At 41.4% G+C, this 18,803-nt stretch overlaps 1 protein-coding gene across 3 annotated transcripts in view; it reads right to left on the bottom strand.

The window, feature by feature from the left end:
- STAT6 (signal transducer and activator of transcription 6) overlaps positions 1-18,803 on the bottom strand; it is a 79,196-nt gene that overhangs the window by 9,320 nt on the left and 51,073 nt on the right. For all 3 annotated transcript variants that reach the window (XM_039365707.1, XM_039365708.1, XM_039365709.1), the window contains exons 7-15: positions 17,384-17,541; positions 16,811-16,930; positions 11,223-11,411; positions 10,363-10,450; positions 9,157-9,279; positions 7,487-7,579; positions 6,481-6,687; positions 6,289-6,383; positions 5,254-5,390 (exon numbers count right to left, since the gene is read on the bottom strand). In XM_039365707.1, coding sequence (XP_039221641.1) covers positions 5,254-5,390; positions 6,289-6,383; positions 6,481-6,687; positions 7,487-7,579; positions 9,157-9,279; positions 10,363-10,450; positions 11,223-11,411; positions 16,811-16,930; positions 17,384-17,541 — 1,210 coding nt within the window. The remainder of the gene's footprint in view (positions 1-5,253; positions 5,391-6,288; positions 6,384-6,480; positions 6,688-7,486; positions 7,580-9,156; positions 9,280-10,362; positions 10,451-11,222; positions 11,412-16,810; positions 16,931-17,383; positions 17,542-18,803) is intronic.

The following is an 18,803-nucleotide window of genomic DNA, read 5'->3' as shown; positions in this document are numbered from 1 at the left end:
ATCATTAGCATACTCGTGGTACTACACCCCACGTCAATGAATATGACACCCAGTGGCTTCATGTAGATTTTAAACAGGAGGGCTGAGATCAGGGAACTCAGGCTCAAAGTCTCTTTCACATCAACACCAACTGGAACTGGCAGTGGAGAAAGGAGAACCGCTACAACACAATGCATCCCACTTTGAATCCCTACGGTTAATCCAGAAGGATATCATGACTGATGGTATCCAAAGAAAATTGGGAAAATCAGAACAGTCGCAACACCTCCATGCTGGCTTTGCCAAAATCATCAACTTGTAGGATCAGTGATGTGTCCATTCTATACCTGGCCAGATGATCCATTTACTCCAGGACCCTCTCAAGCTGTAACCTGGTCACCTTCTCAGTTACTTTCTCTGGAAAGGGGAAATTGGAGATTGGCCCAAAATTGCCCAGATCCAGTTTTACAACTTATTGAGGAGGAGATGCACCTAACTCCTTCAAGGCAGGCGGACCCATCCATTCATATAAGGTTGCATTTACCATGTGTTCCCAACTACATATCACCCCCCAAGGGAGCCTTCATTAGCCAGGGACAACAAGGATCTACAAGACAGGTGTCCATGTTAGCCATCTCAATGACTCTGTATTTACAGGAGCAAATACTTTCCAGGCAACAGGACAAGATCATCTCATTCACTAGTTACCCAGTTGGAATCTAATTCTAAGTGAACCCCCAGTAGCTTTATCCGTCATATGCCTAAAGTATTTCTCACAGAGTCTTGAATATGTTCTTGGGACCCTTTCTTTCCCAACAGGGAATGGGTCATTTTTAAAAGGTTGATGAGAGGAGAAAATACATTTTACCACTTTTATCACTTATGATGTAATCCCTAATTTGGGCTCATAATTCAAACTTTGTCTTTCCTCTAGGAGTCTCTTGTGTCATTTTACTTCCAGAACTCCAGAAAACCAGTAAAACCCCCAAGATCAATGAACATAGAGAAACACACAGAAACAATCTGACCTAAGGCCACTGACTTCCATCCATTCCAGATGGGGAAATTGCTCACCAGTTCCTCAGGAAAGAAACCAAATTCCTCTAAAATCCATCCAGGTCCATTGGATGCCTGGGAGGGGGTAGCACCAGTGAGTTTAAAAGCAACGAAAAACTGATCTGACCATGACAAAGGATTGATGGTAATGTCCTCCACCTTCAGATCACATTGCAACTGCCCCAAGACAAATCCTGATCTAACATATGACTGCTCTGGGTATCAGGCCTGAATGATCTGGGACAGGTCCATGAATGTCAGGATGGCCCTGAACTCCTGAGTTGCTCTTGTGACTTTCTGTCACATGAGAGCACATTAGAGCTATTAGTCTCAAATATTCTACCACTAATCCAGCAATAGAATTGAGCAGCTCCGGCAGGAATGGCTAGTACAGCAGCAACAGAGGCAAATTTTCTCTGCAGCCCCACTTCAGCCTCACATCCAGTGACCTTCAGGACAGTGCCCTTGAAAGCTGCTAAGGGAATGGTGCCTTCTGAACAGCAGCTACCTCAATCCTCCATTCTGGGGTCATGACTACCATATTTGATACCCAGGTGAGCACAACTCTGAAGAGGAGCATCCCCTTTTGGGCCAACCCAAGTCAGTCTTGGCCACTACATGCACAATAAGATCACACACTGTTTATTACAGACTGGCCTGACATTTAGCAGCAGCAGCAATCAGAGGCCAAGGCCATCAAGGATTTGTTAACCTAGCATCGGGACTTAATACTTGTGGCTGGAAGGCAGAATGACTTTACTCCACCTTCCCATCGAGCGGCCTGCTCCTGCATTCCAATCATACAGTCCCTTGGCCATTATGACCTGGATATTACCATTAAATGCTCTGTCCATCATCTGCCATCCCTTTCCCACGTTCCATCAGATGAAACCAACCACTCAGCAGTCAAGCAACTTAGCCATCAGTCAGTAGTATTCTTACACCAATTTTGTCTGCTGTACTCAACAGCTGCACTGCATTTCTAACTGTTGTAGTCTTCTCCAGCTTAACTCATTACCTCCCACACATGCATTTCATCTTCCTCTGGCTAATCTCCAACTCCAAGGGAGTTTGAACTGACACACTATTATCTTGCAGTATGTATCCAATCTCCAATCTTCAATGCAGGGCAAGAACTAAAGTCCAATGGTCCAACAGGCAGACTAGCCGATAATTCAATAGGTGATCCTGGTAGTTGCCTGAACAAGCAATGCTTTGGCTGTAGATGCAAGAGGTCAATGCCCAGGCAGCTGCAGAACTTGGGTAGGTCAAATACTTGCACCAACACTTGACTGTACTCCTGTTCTTCACCACAATACTATATGTTCTTTCCTACTGGAGAACCAGCACATTCCAACTGCCAACTTTCCTGCTGCAGTAATTCCAGCCCACATGATCTCCAAACTGGTGGACCAGTGATCGGGCCTCCCTTGTTGCCATGCTAGGATGTGCATGTGAATCATGGGAAACTGTCCAATTTTCCCATGCTGGCTTTTTTAGCACTCCTTCACAAGCCAGACACTTGGCATGTTAAGGGAAAGACTTGCTTCTGCAAATCCCAACAGCAAGGAAACAGTGGTTAATTGATGATAAGAACTTAATTGGGCAAGGCAAATTTCCAAGTAGAGCAGTCCAAAGTCTAGTCAAATTTACAACAGCAAACCAAGGGAGAGATGAGGTTGTGGTTAGTCAACAAGGCATGGCCATAAATAATTAGATTCCAAGAATCATGATACACAAGTCAGATGCCGGAGTTGCTTCTGGTAAGATAACAGTGTTCCTGTGAGTCTTAAATCCTCTTTGTGCTGAGTATGCACAGCTGTGGTCAAACCTTGCTGGTGAGTTCTGCTTGATGGCAAATTGCAAGTCGTGTGTCAAGGTGTAATCAATTAAACATCTGTCTGAAAAAAACTTCCTGCATATACTCCCTTGACTCAGCTGGCAAAGAGGGAGGAGAGCCTGTGGCTTGGTGGTTAAATCACTGCCTAGTATGTAAACTGCCCAGGTTTGAATCCCATAAAGGGTGTGGCTAACTGAAGAGAGCAGAATGAGCTCGAAATGGCCATCTTAGTCTCCCAATTTAATTCTTTAATTCTTTGTCAGAAAAAGAAATTTGGATTTGTAATGTTTTGCAGTTGCGACTTGAGCCTGCTTAACGCCCCTAGTTGGGGGTTGCAAGGCAAAAGAGATTGTAAAAAGTAAAACTGCAGTATAGCAGTTAAAAAAAAATGTCAAGGTGTAATCAATTAGACATCTGTCTGAAAAAAACTTCCTGCATATATATATATATACACATACATATACATATACATACAGTACATACTGTCTCCTCACTATATATATACTGTACATACATGAAAACTCAAGAAAGCTACTATAAAATGGTGGAAGCAGAAACTGCTTCATGATAGCAACATGAAAGATTTCACATGAAACCCCTAACAAATACTGCTGCTCATTAGAGAAGTAGAATAATACCGGGTAGATAATTTGACCCAGCATTGTAATGTTCATGCTGATGTACTGAGTTTCAACAACACCCAGTTCCAGCAATGCTGCTTTGCACGAATAACCACACCCATCCTGCACAATGCCCTGGGGAGAATGGCCAAACCTCAACAATAGGAACGAATGACCTGAGTTCAGAAACTGATCAGGCATCACGACCTCTGCAATTCTTCCAACCAAAGGTTGGCAGAGAGCTAGAATGTAAATTAGTTAATTCCTTGCCCTTTCAGATCAGTGGGATCAATTCTTCCCTTCCAATCCTGCTCGTTTAGAGCTGTGAAGGAGAAGGGAAGTTTCCACAGTCTTACTAAGTTGATTAGGGTATTATTCCTAATCATAGCTTGTTGATCTCTGGCAGAGCTGGGATGGTGGTCTCAGTGGCTTTTGATTCCATAGATCACTGATCACAGTATCCTTCTCAGCTGACTTGAGTTGGAGGCATTTTATAGCGGCTCTCTTTTGTTCTCTGGGGCTGGTTCCAGTGGGAGTTGGTAGGTGGGAAGAGACTTTCTCTTAAGCCCCTCACTTGTGGTGTGTCACAGGGTTCTATTCTCTCCCCTCCTTTTCAACACTGTATGAAATTACTGAGTGAACCGCCATTTTGGGGTTCAGTATCATCAGTATGCCGATGGTACCCAATTATACCTTTTGACTCCAGGCTGGCCAAGTGAAGCTGTCAAGGTTCTGTCCCAGTGCCTAGAGGACATCTGGGTTTGGATTGGGAGGAGCTGTCCTACCAAGACCAAATGACCATGAGTGTTTGGATCACCCAGATCTGGGGATATTCCAACTTTGACTTTGTACAGAATTTCACCAAGGATAGTACATAATTTGGAGGTCTTCCTGCTCACTGAAGCAGGTGGCAGCTGGAAGGCTTTTGCCCAATTTCATCTGTGCCTTTTCCTAAATTGGGGGGAGGGTGTCCTTCAGTCAGTCACTTATGCCCGATCATTTCACAGCTTGACTACTGCAATGTTGTCTACATGGGGCTGCTCTTGAAGATCACTTGAAAACTTCAGCTCCTCCAGAATGCAATCTCGTGGGCAGTGATGGGTTTGCCACAATGTGCCCACGTAACACCTCTGCTTTATGTGAACTGCACTGGTGGCCAGTTTGCTTTGGCGCGTAATTCAAGGTGCTGGTTGCTATCTATTAAGCCCCACATGACATAGAGCCTAGTTATTTGAGGGACCACCTGTCTCCCATAGTATCTCCTCAACAGGTTCAATCTGACAGAGTTGGTGCACTCTGGGCTCTGTCAATTAAACATTGCCACCTATTGGGACTCCGGAAGTGTGCCCTCTCTGCAGCAGTGCCTGCGGTTGGGAATGAAGTTCCCCCTGAAATGTAAATGGTCCCACTGGTGTTTCGAAGGGCCTTAAAGAGCTGACTCTTTGCCCAACCTCAGGAGAGCTCCATTCTTTCTTTCTGTCCCCTTCTGGGTTTGATTTCTTTGCCATTGCTGTTCTTTTGTCTTGTACTGTTTTTATATTGCCCTTTGGTTATTAAAAGTTTTAACCATTATAAATTGCCCAGAATCGCTTGCAGTGGGGTGGAATATAAATATAATAAAATTATACTCCTCTTCAACAATGCTGACTTCCAAGTAAAAGTTAAAAGGATTTCATCAAAGTGACGAAGAGACAGAAAAACCTATTTTCCTCTGCTTTAAGCTCTGTGAATTTGGGGCTGTCCTATGCAAAGGCATACCATCTGGGAAGTAGTTAACATAGGCGATGCTGATGCCCCCGATCTCAGAGTCACTGAAACGTAAGAGGAAAGTCCCAGCTGGTGCATTGCTCAGGTAATTGAAGACATATTGCTTGCTGACAAAGCCCATAATCAGTCTGCACGAACAACATTGACAGATAGAGAAAAAAAACAGAGGAGAAAATCAATAATCAACACTGCAGGACTTAGAGAATTGTAGTAACGGTTAAAAGAAAAAAAATTGCACCCGCTCTGATTGTGAAATTGGAAAAAAAAAAAAACTAGCTGAACATTTCTTATTCGGTGAGTATCAGTATGGGCTAGTATCAAGACTCAAATGACCTGGTCAATAAATATGCTTTCTTATACTGAAAAAAATTGGAAGGAAAACTAATTACGTTTTCAGGCTTTCATTCCTAATTCAGTTTTATAATGACTATTTTTTTTATACCCAACCTTTATCTTTTACAACTCAAGCTTGTCTGCATCAGGGCTTTTCAACCGGTGAGTATGCGTACCACCAGTGGTATTTTGGCATGTGGCAGGTGGTATGCGACCCTCCTAGACAAGTGTAGCGGGGGAGGAGAATGAGCTGAAGCGACCCAAGCCTGAGGGAGAGACAGCTGGAGCTGCAGGATTGTTGGGGTTCGAAAGAAGCCCCAGAAGCGCCACAGCGTTCCAGCTGATTGGTGCTTCCAGAAGCAGCGCATAGCTGGAGGTGAACCAAAGAGAAAAGGAGGAGGGGAGACTCAAGATAAGGAGGTAAAACTAATTACATTTGTTTAACAGGATTAAACCTACGGAAGCCAACACTTTGACTGGTCTACATAATGCTCCTCCTTTCTTTTTTCCCCACAACAAAAATGCTAGGAAAGTTTAGGCTGAGGCATAGTGACTAGTCCAGAGTCACCCAGCCGGCTTTCATGCCTAGGGCAGGACTAGAACTCAATCTCCTCATTCCTAGTTCAGCACTTCAACCACTGCACCAAACTGAATTATCTAATGCATCCTGGTTTGATCCATTTATTTTCTTACCTGTCAGACCAATAGTTCTTCAGGTATTTCTTGGTGAGGTCAAGAATGCCTTCAAACCATTGCCAAAATGTGAATCCTCTACCAGGAAGCATCTCCTATAAGTTACAAGGTGAGTGTGAGAAGCAGATGACACTATTCAGATAAGCTCAAGAAGCTATCGTATCACCCTTCTGACAAAGCCCATCAAAAGACCTTATTGAATTGGGACCAGGACACATGGCATCTCTGTAGTTCCTCTAGACTGGTGATGTTGTCACCAAAGATCTTCTGGGCCAAGAAGAAATAATGATCCTTGAGTAGACCTTTTGTAGTTTGCACCTCAGCAAGGAACTTCTGGTTGAGAGTGTCACACATTGCCTTCCAGCTAACACGCTCAGCCACCACAAAGGGAACGCGATCCTGGAACAGAATAAGAGACAGAGCATCACACACACTCCAGCTGTAGCAGATAACAGTACTCCGTATCCTATGTTTTCCCCAAAAGCAGATCTGGTACTAAAAAATAACCTTCACTAAGAACAGAAACTCTAAATCTTACCTTGGTTTTCTTACTACCTTACCAGTATGTGTTAGCCAGTTTATACCAATGGAGCTATTATTAGGTTTCCATGTTACAGTTCTGCCTGAAATACGAAAAGCTGTTGGGCCCCATGGAGAAAGTTTATTATGACAATTTTTCCTTTCCAGAAACTGGCATAATGGTGGAGTGAGAGGCCACTCTACATTGGCCTCAGGTTCTTCAGATTTTACAAATGGCAAAATTAGTTTTAGTTTATATCTTACTTTCCTTTGAGAATTTTTGGCCATGTCCATGATTTTCCCCAATCTTTGCCCTTCTAAACTCTTCCAGTGATTTTCACGACTGAGTAAGAATTTAACCCTGAACTGAACTGTCCCACCAGATCCTCTCCTATTGGTATGATAGGTATTAGGGACGGGTTCTAGGCTGGAGATGGGGAATCTGTGGGCAGAGAGAGGTTGATTAAAAAATTAAAAAGAAAAAGAAAAAAGAGAGGTTGCTCCTAGCATCCTTTTTTTTTTTTACAAGCTGGCTTAGATTTCTGGAAGCTCACAGGTTCAAATCCTTCCCCTAAGATAAGTGTGTGTGGGGGGGAAATTCACACTTTTTGACAATTAAATGTCTGCATTAACTTCTTCCCCTAATGACTCGCAGTCTTAATCTGCATCTGTCACTTACAGGAGCAGCAAAAGCATTGTCCCATAAGATGGTGGCTTTGGCATTGTTGTCCTGATTTCCATGGACAATCACCACAACGGGCAGCGACAGAGCCTAGAATGGCAAAAGGGAAGAAAGAGTTGTAATTAACAAATGATGATTTTCTTTAAAGCTGGCCTGCTGTCTTCGTATTTCTCTCTGACTGATCAGCTTAGAACCCCAAAGTAGATTTATTTATTATTATTTTATTTTATTTTTAAAATTTATAAACCGCCCCACTCCCGCAGGACTCTGGGCGGCTAACAATAAAAACACAATATAACTTAACAAGACAAACAATACAGTAACATTCATCCAGGGGTCAGATTTTATAAACCCCAGGCCTGCCGGAAAAGCCAGGTCTTAAGCAGCTTGCGGAAAACCAACAGGGTGGGAGCGGTCCTAATCTCCGGGGGGAGCTGGTTCCAAGACGTGGGCGCCATCACAGAGAAAGCCCTCCTCCACGGCCCCGCCAAATGGCACTGCTTGGCCAACGGGACCTGAAGGAGGCCCAGCCTGTGGGATCTAACCGGACGAAGGGAACTATGAGGTAGTAGGCAGTCTCGCAAATAGCCTGGCCCTGAGCCATATAGGGCTTTAAAGGTAATAACCAACACCTTGAATTGGACCCGGAGACCAATAGGCAACCAGTGCAGCTCACGGAGGATAGGTGTAACGTGGGTGTATCGAGGAGTACCCACTATCATTCGCACCCACTATCATAGATCTACATAGATCTATGTAGCAAGATCTATTCTGAACTCTCAGCAGGAGTGACTTTGTGCAGGATTCAAGCCAGTCTAAACCACTTTTAGGGCAGACTGCAGGGCAAGAAATGACTGCACGGAGAAGGACAGCTACCCGAAGCCTTCCCTTACTGTAACATATTGAACGAAAGGGTTTAGGATAGGATCCTGGCAAATTGACAATTTTTCCCAACTTTCTCTACTCATTTCAACTTCCATAACTCTTGATCTTCTCAGAAAAGCAAGGTATTCCAATCAGACCTAAGGATCTTGTAACGAAGCTCAATTCATTACAAGATGGAAAAGATGGTGCAATATAGACATATACTATATTAGATCCTGTGAAGCCCACATATATTTTTAAAGGCTTCAATTTCTTACTTAAGTCTCTCTCATTCCGTTAAAGATTTGATTTTTATCTGTTTGAGCCTAATACAAATGTCTGGCCCACTTGGGCTGACAACCAACTATCTGTCTGTTGTTGGAATCTGGGGCTTAATGCCTGATTAATGACACTATTATTCGAAACAGAATTCTTGCCAAGTTCTACTGAAGGAAACCTGGGGCAAGAGAAGGAAATTTGCATGGATAAAGAACCAATCATGATACCGCCCCATTTTTTTTAATGTTTCTTCTCATGTGCGTCCAATTATTCCTCCCAAAAGGGCGCTGCAAAACCTTGTTGCCAGACCTAGAAATTTGCATCCCGCTTATATCTCTGGTGCCAAACTGCTCAAGACGGAAGAGAGGAGACAGTGAAGGCCAGTGAACTGGTCACTGGGTTCTTTTCAAGGCTTTGCCTAACCTATTTGTGTCCTCCTCTCAAGGCAGCAATAAACCAGTATCAGCAGCACTTTATATATCTCCAGGGCTAATAATAAAACAGCCCCCGCATGGCGTTGCTACCTGTAGGTGGAAGTTGGTTTGGTTGGGCCCAAGGCAAACATTGGCACTGAAGAGGACGGCACACTTCTCTTCTGTTACAGATTCTGTGCTCTTGCGGTCACAACGCTTGATCTTTTTGAGAAGCTGAAGATGAGAAAAGGCAAATCGCATGGGAAAATCTGTTCCAAATCTTAGCTCCCGGCTTATAATTAGTTGACACCCCTCCCCCCACGACCTTCTTGAATGACAAAACTCGTCAAGCTTGCTTCTAAGCAAAGCATCTCTTGTAGGGCTGAGCAACCATTTGGGTTTGAAGGAGAAAAGGCGATTCCCAGCAACGGGACACTTCTACTACATCTCTCAGTGACTCCTTAAAAGGAGCCATACTTTTCCCTGGGCTTGCACAGCTACTGCACAATTTTAGGAAAAGATATATTGGACTAAGGAGAGGCCAATGTGCACTACATGGACATCTTTTGAGCACACCAAATCACCCTTTCTTTTTTTTTTAATCTGGGCACTGTGCAGCCCAAAGGGACACGCACTCATTCATGGGATTTTATAGAGGATCCTGGTGTCTTTGATCTACATTTGTAACCTTCCATTAAGCTGGGCAACATAGAAAAGCTGCAGGCGCTTTTTGATTGATACAGCAACAGCTGTTTGTCCACACATGAAATACAATGAGATGAGGATTAAAAAAAAAAAAAAAGCAACAGTCCTGAAGGTGAGGGAAATCATTTTTTAAAAAGTTCCCTTACTAGAAGGAAGACACTTGGATTAGAAATGTTCTCCCTGCTGCATCCATTTCCTCTTACTGTTATCTAGATGGGAACGTATCTAAAAATATATATTCTTTCCTACCATTTCCTAACACTTCCAGCATCTTGTCATGGTGCAAGTATGAATCAGACCTGAGCTACATCAGCCCAAATGATGGTTCAAGACCCCCTTACACTGCCACGTTTCTAAAGTTAATCATGGTGCAATACTGGCCATGGTTTGAATGTGAGTTGCTTCTGGGGATTTCTTGTAAACTGATTTGAGCTTACATACATATGCATAATGACCGAGATGACCAACACCACCATGCCCCCTCCTCCAATTTTGCTTTCTCTGCAATTTTTGGGTAAGTTGCTTCCCACCGGCTTCATCCCAATTTACAGCCCATTTCACCAGTTAGGGTGTTTGAATTCTCTCCCACTCACTTTTTCTCATTCCACTTACCAAATTCTTGAACTGAGAGGTACAAGAATTGCTGGAGGCATTTATATCCAGCGATGCTGTGTTGTTTACAATCTCTCCAGTGCTTTCACTGAAATCGAAAGAAAAACCGAGATCATGAGCTGGTTCCTCTACTACCAGGAAGTGTGACAAACTCAACTTTTGTAGAGAGAGTTCCCACTCCAAAGTTTGTTTATGTGCTATAGTGAAAACAACTCTCCTATAGATAAAGACTGAAGCTATTTTTGTTTTTTTAAAATATTTCATTTTGAAACATTAGTTTTGAGGAGAGGAAACAGGCCACCCCATTATGTTGTCAAGAAATAACAGAATGACTGCTTTTTAAATTGGAGACTAATAGGCAGGTGCACAAAATTAAAGCTACTAATTTTCCCTCCTGCACTCAGTGTTTTCATATACCTATAAATCTATCTTTTACCATATTATTAAGAATAACTTCAAAACTTCTCTGGGCAATATTGTGATACATTTCTCTTATCTAGATATCATTTGAGTTGAAGATGAACTTTATTCATTTTAGGTACTTCGTCCTCTCCACCTTCGGTAAGTTACTACAGATGTTCACTAGCTACATGAGATAAATCATTCCTCATTTTGGCAGCTCTTCTTTCTCGTTAAGAGAACATGAAAAGAGGGAAATAGTTCATATGTGGAACCCTGAAAGTGTATTTAAAAGCAATTCCTGTGAACGGTTCGTGTGAAATTTTCTCACTCTACGTTAAGATCTGTGTTTAAGAATCTATGCCCTGATCCTCTTCTCACCCCAAATACATTTTTTTTTAAGAAACTTGGAAACAAAGCCATCAGCAGGGAGACACTGAGGTTGCAACCATGTCTCTCACCTAAAGACAGAGGGAGAATGATTGGCAGTCAGTTCTCGGGCCTGTTTTTCCGTCACAATGTCAGCCGTGACCAGAAATGATGTTGGCGGATGCTTGAGTAAATGAGGTCCCAGCAAGAAGCGGACGCTGGCTTGAAATTTGGTCTGTGTCTTTAAAACTTGTGGAGGCTGTTTTTCCACCAAGAAGGAACTGGAGGGGAAACACAAGCCAGGTTCAAGCATGAGAAGAGTTGGTTCTGAGAACAGCAGCAACAGGTTTCAATATTCACCCTATCCCAGTGATGGCGAATCTTTTAGAGGCCGAGTGCCCCAAAACCACCCCGCCCCCTGCCACCCCCTGCTCCACTCACCCCCCCGCCTGCTCACAGCAGCATCTGCATGCAAAAGGGTATGAGGGCGGAATCTTGTCCCTGCTGCCCAGCTACCATGTTCTTGGCTGCACTACTCCGCGCAGGCCGAGCCTGGGGACAACTCTCCTCCAGGGGGGCTGCTGGTGAGGAGGGGGCGATGGGGAGAGGCGGGGCTGGGGCGATGGCGCACATGCCCACAGAGAGGGCTCCGAGTGCCACCTCTGGCATGCATGCCATAGGTTTGCCACCACTGCCCTACTCCTTTCCCTGTCCAATATTCATAAAGACAGCGGGCAGGGGAAAAAAATCTGTCTTCTAGGATGGAAAGAGCAACTGGGTTCTCTTTGGGAGGGGAAGCATTATGTGATAATATGCATTCAACCATGTTTCCTGTTGGAAGTTCGATGAGCATTTTAAAAAACCCAAAACCTCTAGATCAGTGGTTCTCAACCTTTTTAATGCCGCGACTCCCAACCGGTCGTAAGTTGAGGACTATTCAGCCGGTCGTAAGTCGAGGACTACTCAACTGGTGCAGCACCGTTTGCAAAATGGGACTTTTGGCGGGCTCAGCAGGGCAGACACAGCCTGGACAATTCCTATTGGCTTTTGAAAGCCAATAGAATTAGACTCTACTCAAGAGAGTCTAATTCTATTGGCTTTCAAAAGCCAGTAGAATAAAAGGGAGTAGCACAGCTAAGGAAAAGGGGAAAAAAATGGCTGACTGCATTGTTTGGCGATCCCTGTGAAATGGTCGTTCGACCCCAAATGGGGTCCCGACTCACAGGTTGAGAACCACTGCTCTAGATTCAAATACACACATTGATTTAGATAAGTTTAAAAACTGATCTATAACTGAAACAAAATGTTCCTCTTGGGACTGATGGTCAAACAGCTGAGCACACACTCAAGGAAGTTTTTTTCCCATATTTGACAACAGTGGCAAGACTTTTATACGCACATTACCTAGAATGGATCTGACATTATCTAGAATGGAAGAATGGGTGGTGAAGTTGATGGAGTTGGCTGAGATGGCAAAATTGACAGCTTTGGTTAAAGAAAATAATTAATTTCAGTGCTGATTGGAAGATGCTTTGGGATTTTTTGCATGAAATGCAAACAAATGAAATTATGATATAAGGATCTGGTGATTAGAAAAAATAATAGAAAAATGAAAGTTATGTTGCAAACTTAAGAGTAAGAGGTCTATGTAAATTTGTACTTATACTTGCTGTAGAAGAAAAACGGAAGTCTTTGTATGTCTTTTTCTTTCTCACGCTTTTGACTTTTTCTGTGTTATTAGTTTTTGTTCTTTTATCTCTCTACTTTAAACAAACCAAACAAAGTCATCTCAAAGTGCAGATTGTGCAAAGATACAGAAGAAATAGTAGATTATATATTCAGCTTGTGCAAGGAGACTGCAGAAACTTATAAACAACAACATAGCATAGTGCCAATATAAAATTCACTGGAAATCTGTATAAATTATCATATGCCAGTAATAAAAAATTTATGGAAACACATAAGTTGCCAAAAATGAGCAAGATAAAATATTGTGAGATTTCCAAGTACAAACTGATAAAGTCTTGGCATATTACACCAGATTTGTGGTTGAAAAAAAGAATGCGTGGATAATTTAAAGTGACAATATCAGGGGATAACAGAAGAGAAGACAAAGACTCACAAGGTATCAAGCTCTGAAAATCAAAGTTGAAAGATTATGGCATGAACTGACTGTGGTGGTTATCACCACCTTGGGTACAATGCCAAAAAGTCTTGGATGGCAATTAGAAAACCTGCACGCCGATAAAATTTCCATTTTTCAATTACAAAAGACCACACTGTTTGGATCCACACATATACTACAACAAAACATTATGACATCCTAGTTCTTGGGAAGAACTTGATGCGTTTGAGGGCCAACACCAGCTAAAGAACTGGCAAGTGCAATTGCACATTGTTGTGTGTATAATAATAACCAATATTAATGTAGTTTTAGTCTTTGTATGGATAATTTCTTGGCAGGTTCAATGCAGTGGGGCCAATGATAATCCTGTAAATCTGACTGTACTTTACAGGAAGTCCTCCCTTAGCAACCACAATTGGGAGCAACAACTTGGTCTTTAAGCAAAGTTGTCACTAATTATAAAATCACATGACTGTGTCTGCTACTATGTTTACAATGTTATTTTGGCTTCCCCTTGTTTTCTAGCCTTCAAGGAAATAGTACCCTGAACAGCTAAGTGAGCATAAATAGTGCAAATAGCAGAGAAGATTTCCAGAATTCAACTCACAAGGAAGCTGGGTAAAAGGGCAAATCTTATCACCATTTTCCCCCCATGTTCCCACCCTTTGGAATGCTCACTCTGGTGTTGGGATAATTAGCATGAATGTTTAATTAATGTTTACATTTAAGTTCATTGGAAAGAAAGAGTTTACAGGTAGTCCTCAACTTACAACTAGTCGCTTAATGACAGTTTGAATCTACGATGGATCTCCCCAGAACTACTTACAACCCGGTTTTGAAGATCCAATGGCTGCCCCTTCCGCAAGCACATGATTGCATTTTGGGTGCTTGGCAACCAATCCAAGTTTATAGCCATTTGCAGAGTCCTGCAGTTATATCATTTGTGATAGTTTTGCTGGAAACCAGTGTTTACTTCTGATTTTCAGCAAAAAACACCCATTAGGTACAATGGGCTTGCTTAAGGAATGCCATGCTTGCTTAATGTCCATCACTTTTATTTAACAGTTGCCATGACTTAACAACCATAATTCTAGGTACAATTCTGGGTATAAGTAGAGGACCACCTGCCCAAAAGAGTAAACTCCAGCTCCTGCTTGTAATTTATATATATAAATTACGGGAGACTGTGAGTTCTAGTCCTACCATAGCCATGAAAAACCAACTGGGTGTATTTGGGTCAGTCACTCTCTCCCAGCCCATTCTACCTCACAGGATTGTTGTGGGGAAAACAGGAGGATGAGGTGTGTTGGATATGTTCGCCATCTTGAGTTATTTGTAAAACTAAAGGCGGGATACAAATAAATAAAAATAAATATTCAAGGAAGAAAACTTAAGCTTCATCATTTTCAAAAGTACGGACAAAACAGTTCAGTTACTTTAGGAATGTTGCTGGCGCAGTGGTTAGAATGCAGTATCGCAGGCTAACTCTGCTCACAGCCTGGAGCTCGATCCTAACAGGGCTCCAGGTTTAATCAGCCTTCCATCCTTTCAAAGTCAGTAAAATGAGAACCCAGACTGTTGGGGGGCAATAGGCTGATTCTGTAAACCAATTACAGAGGGCTGTAAAGCACTGTGAAGCGGTATGTAAGTCTAAGTGCTATTTATAGTTAGAATTGCAATTGGCAGTGCCTTGAAATAGGGAGAAGGAGGCAGAAGAGGGGCTGGCAACTTTAGTTGTAAATCACTTTGCTGGTTCTGCCACAGAAAATGATTGGGAAGTCAAAAATAGTTGTAGAATGAATGTTTGTTTTTTTGTCAAGGTATGCGAATAAAAGTGAAACAATGCAAACAAATGATTTTCTGCTCTTAGTTTTTTATCAGATCGTGAAAGTCACAGAAAATTGCCAGTCACACACGGCCTACATTATTAGGATATGAATATTAGTATATCAAAAAGAAAGTTCCAAGAAAATATCTTTGGTCACAGGTCAGAAACTTGGACTATTAATTAAGCAGATCTAAAAAAAAAGTTCAATGACTAATATACACAAATATTCATGATACTGGGAGCATGATTTCCTCCACGTATCTCGGGAAATGATGAAGACACATGATGTTAGAATATTTTACACGTTGAGAGAGAAAATAATCATAATTTATTAGCTCTAACATAGCTATCAATATAAGATATAAACAATTAAAGACATATCAGTTAGAAAGATAGAAAAAGTGAAGGCATGTGAAGCTGCCTGAGCAATCTGAAATGGACAGCTAGATTTATTCCTACGTGCATACATATAAAATAAACTTTGCAAGTACAGTGAAATCTTGTTTTAAATTTTGTTTTATAATTAGCAACTGGGGGAAGATGAAGGATGATCATATCATGTCCATGAAACTGGAGAGAATGTCACTGCAGATACTTATGTCATTAGCATGATAAGATCATCATATATATATATAAATATATGTATGTATGTATGAATGCATGTACAGTATGTATGCAGGGAAATTTGGGCTATTGATTATGAAGTCCATTTTACACATTTCTGGAAAAGTGAGGTTTCCTAGTACTCTACAAACTTTGATCAAGAAATGGGTTACTAACTTGGTTTTGGATATTTATGCTATTTTTGCCTGTTTTAATCTATAACAGAAGTGTGGTTCAACAAAAAAAAAGAGTTTTTTTTAACTTCAGAGAACAATACAAAAACTAAATATAGTACATTTAAGAGCTCAGGAAAATACGTTATTTCCTCAGGGAAATTTGATGTTCATTCACAACTCCAATACACAGTATTAGAGTAATAGCTTATTTTACACAGAGACATGCAAGTGTCTCTGTGTGTGTATATAAAAGTATGTGTAGGTGTGTGTGTGTATGTCTGTGTGTGTGTGTGTATGTGTTCTTTTAGACAGTAACTCCATGTCCTCTTTAGCTTTTTAAAAACTATTTCTTAACCTCCCTCAGAGAAGTGAATAACTAAAAAAAAGGGGGGGTTGATTGGGAAAATGAAGTATGGAGAGAAAATGAGAAAACAAGAACAAGGTTGAAGATGTCTAAAAAAAATTTGTTTATATTAGTGTTTCTCAACCCCATCAATTTTAAGAAGTGTGAACTTCACTTCCCAGAATTTCCCAGCTAGCATGCTGTCCACATATCTTAAAGTCCTGAGGTTGAGGAACTATACTCAATCATGGGAAGATTTTGACATGCAACAAACTGGAGACATGGGTCAAGGCTTTATATCATTTGTACACAAAATATTATTTTAACATTTCACCTCTAGGAAACAAAAGGTTGATAGAACCAAGCACTTGATGCTAGGCTGAAATCTTAATTTCAACTATTAAAACTCTTTTAAAAACCTACACCAAAAACAGTTGATAGAATGTCTTTATGATCTCCTCCAAATATCTTCAGCCTCTCTTGCTGATAATCCGTGGTTCAGAGTCACCAAACAACACAGACAATAATCCCCATACCAGTCATAGCGTGAAAGGAGATGCCAGTGGGAAAGAAAGACAACTCTTCCAGACAGGGATTCTCCTTACTTTTGTACAAGAGATTTGAATGTCTCATCAAGATGTTCTCGAACACGAGATTGAAGCTCAATTCCAGATGTGATCAACTGCTGGCGAAACTGGAACCAAATATCTACTAGACATTCCAACCTGTTAGAAACATGACAGATTTATCTCTGGGACTGAAATCCCACATTCATCCAAACCAAGATTATCTAAGTTCCAAGAGTCAAGCAAAACTTTTCAAGGGGTATAGCAGTCACTTTTTACCAAGCACTAAAAATGGAGTAGAGCTGAGTACTGTATAGAGGTTAGAAATTTTATTTTGCTTGATATGTAGACCACTTGATGTATCTAAGATCTGACAAACAAATGTAAAGATCTACACTTCTATCAACACCACTAAACTCCTCTAGATATGGTAACATCAACCACAGATTTCTATCAGGGAAAGTAGATCCATAAGAGACATTGCCATGAGAATTTTGCATTCAGCTGCTTCTTTAAGCAGCATTAAAAGTTGGGTTGCTAAATCACTGACAGTATTCAGAACGATAATATACCATCTGACAAAATGCAGTGCATTCTTTTTGCACAACTCACCTCTTTTGCAGTGGGGACAAGTCCTCATCAAATGGACTTCCATTCCCAGCCAGTTGCTGCTGTCTCTTCCAAATCAGAAGCCTCACCAGAACCTTCTTCTTGGCCTCTTCTAGCTCACTGTCCATCTTCATGAACAGTCCTTGAAGGCTCTGAAAAGACTAAGAAAAAGGATACATGAGTACATATGAAGAAAATGACATGCATTGTCTGGTATCAGATATGCGGTGGAGAACTCTGTTAGGGCATTCATGTTGTGTGATTGCTAGGAAGAGACATAGGTGACCCACATGTAGAACTTGACCCAACATGTCAACATTCATTTAGAGCTTGGGAAAGCAATTTTTTTACACTGCAGGGTCTGGGGCATTCCTGACCATTTTCCCCTGCTCAATATTCAACTGGACACAGAAACAATACTAACAGGATGTTGTTAGTAGCATAGGGCTAGGATGTTTACAAGGATTAACTTTGCCCTTCCCCAGTAATCTTAATAAAAAAAATAGGAGGAGGAAGGTGTGTTAGAGATGTTTGCTACCTTGTTTGTAAAAAAAATAAATAAATAAGGGCGGGAAATAAACAAACAAAAACAAATAAAAACAAACAGCAGAAATTACTATTCCATTATTTATGTTTTAAGGGGCTGAAATCAATGGGTTGATGGGGGGGGCTGAACTGAATGGAAGCAAATAAGTGTGTGTGTGTGTGTGTGTGTGTATGAGAGAGAGTGGGGGGGAGAGAGAGGGAGGGAGAGAGGGAGAGAGAGAGAGAGAGAATCAATACTTGAAGGGAGAGGGAAAAGAAACAGAGAGATAGAAAGAAAAAAAAATCAAAAATAAAAGACAAATCTCCATCCTTTCTTGGCTTTGGCTTTCTCTACTCTGAAAAACATACATCCTATGGCTATTGATCTCTATGCACCTCTCATTCTTGATTTAGAAAACATAAGTTTTAGCCTGATTGCTTGGGAGAAGGAGCTGATGAAGCTGAGCTGAACAGATACAAACAATATTGCCATTACAAATCAGGGGCCGGTCACAGCCTTCTTTAAGGCTTTTCCTAGCTTGGTTTATGCTCTGCATTACTAAACAAAAGCTTGGGAAAACAATTGCTTTTGGAGAAGGCCATTTCGTTCATTTCTCTTGCAGGACAATTTCATCCACAATATTTCAGGCATTTTTTTTAAAAAAATAGTTCTGATTATATGCAATTTCTTCTCCCTAGAGAAGAATTTTGCTTCCGCTGAATAGTCAGGCAGCTGCAAGAGAATAATAGGCAGCATTTTTTTCGGTCAGGTTACAATTGCCAATACAATTTTAGTATTTTTTTATATACAATATTAGAAATTCTAATTTGTCAACTTGTTTGATTCTTTTTCAATCGGAGTGCTTCGGCTCTAATCCATAGGAGTGCTTGTAGCCTT

Source organism: Crotalus tigris, unplaced genomic scaffold, assembly GCF_016545835.1.
Source record: "Crotalus tigris isolate CLP2741 ecotype Arizona unplaced genomic scaffold, ASM1654583v1 scf7180000020166.501630, whole genome shotgun sequence".
Classification (NCBI taxonomy): domain Eukaryota; kingdom Metazoa; phylum Chordata; class Lepidosauria; order Squamata; family Viperidae; genus Crotalus; species Crotalus tigris.
The sequence above is the reverse complement of the archived record's forward strand: the minus strand, read 5'-3'. Positions and strand labels throughout refer to the sequence as shown.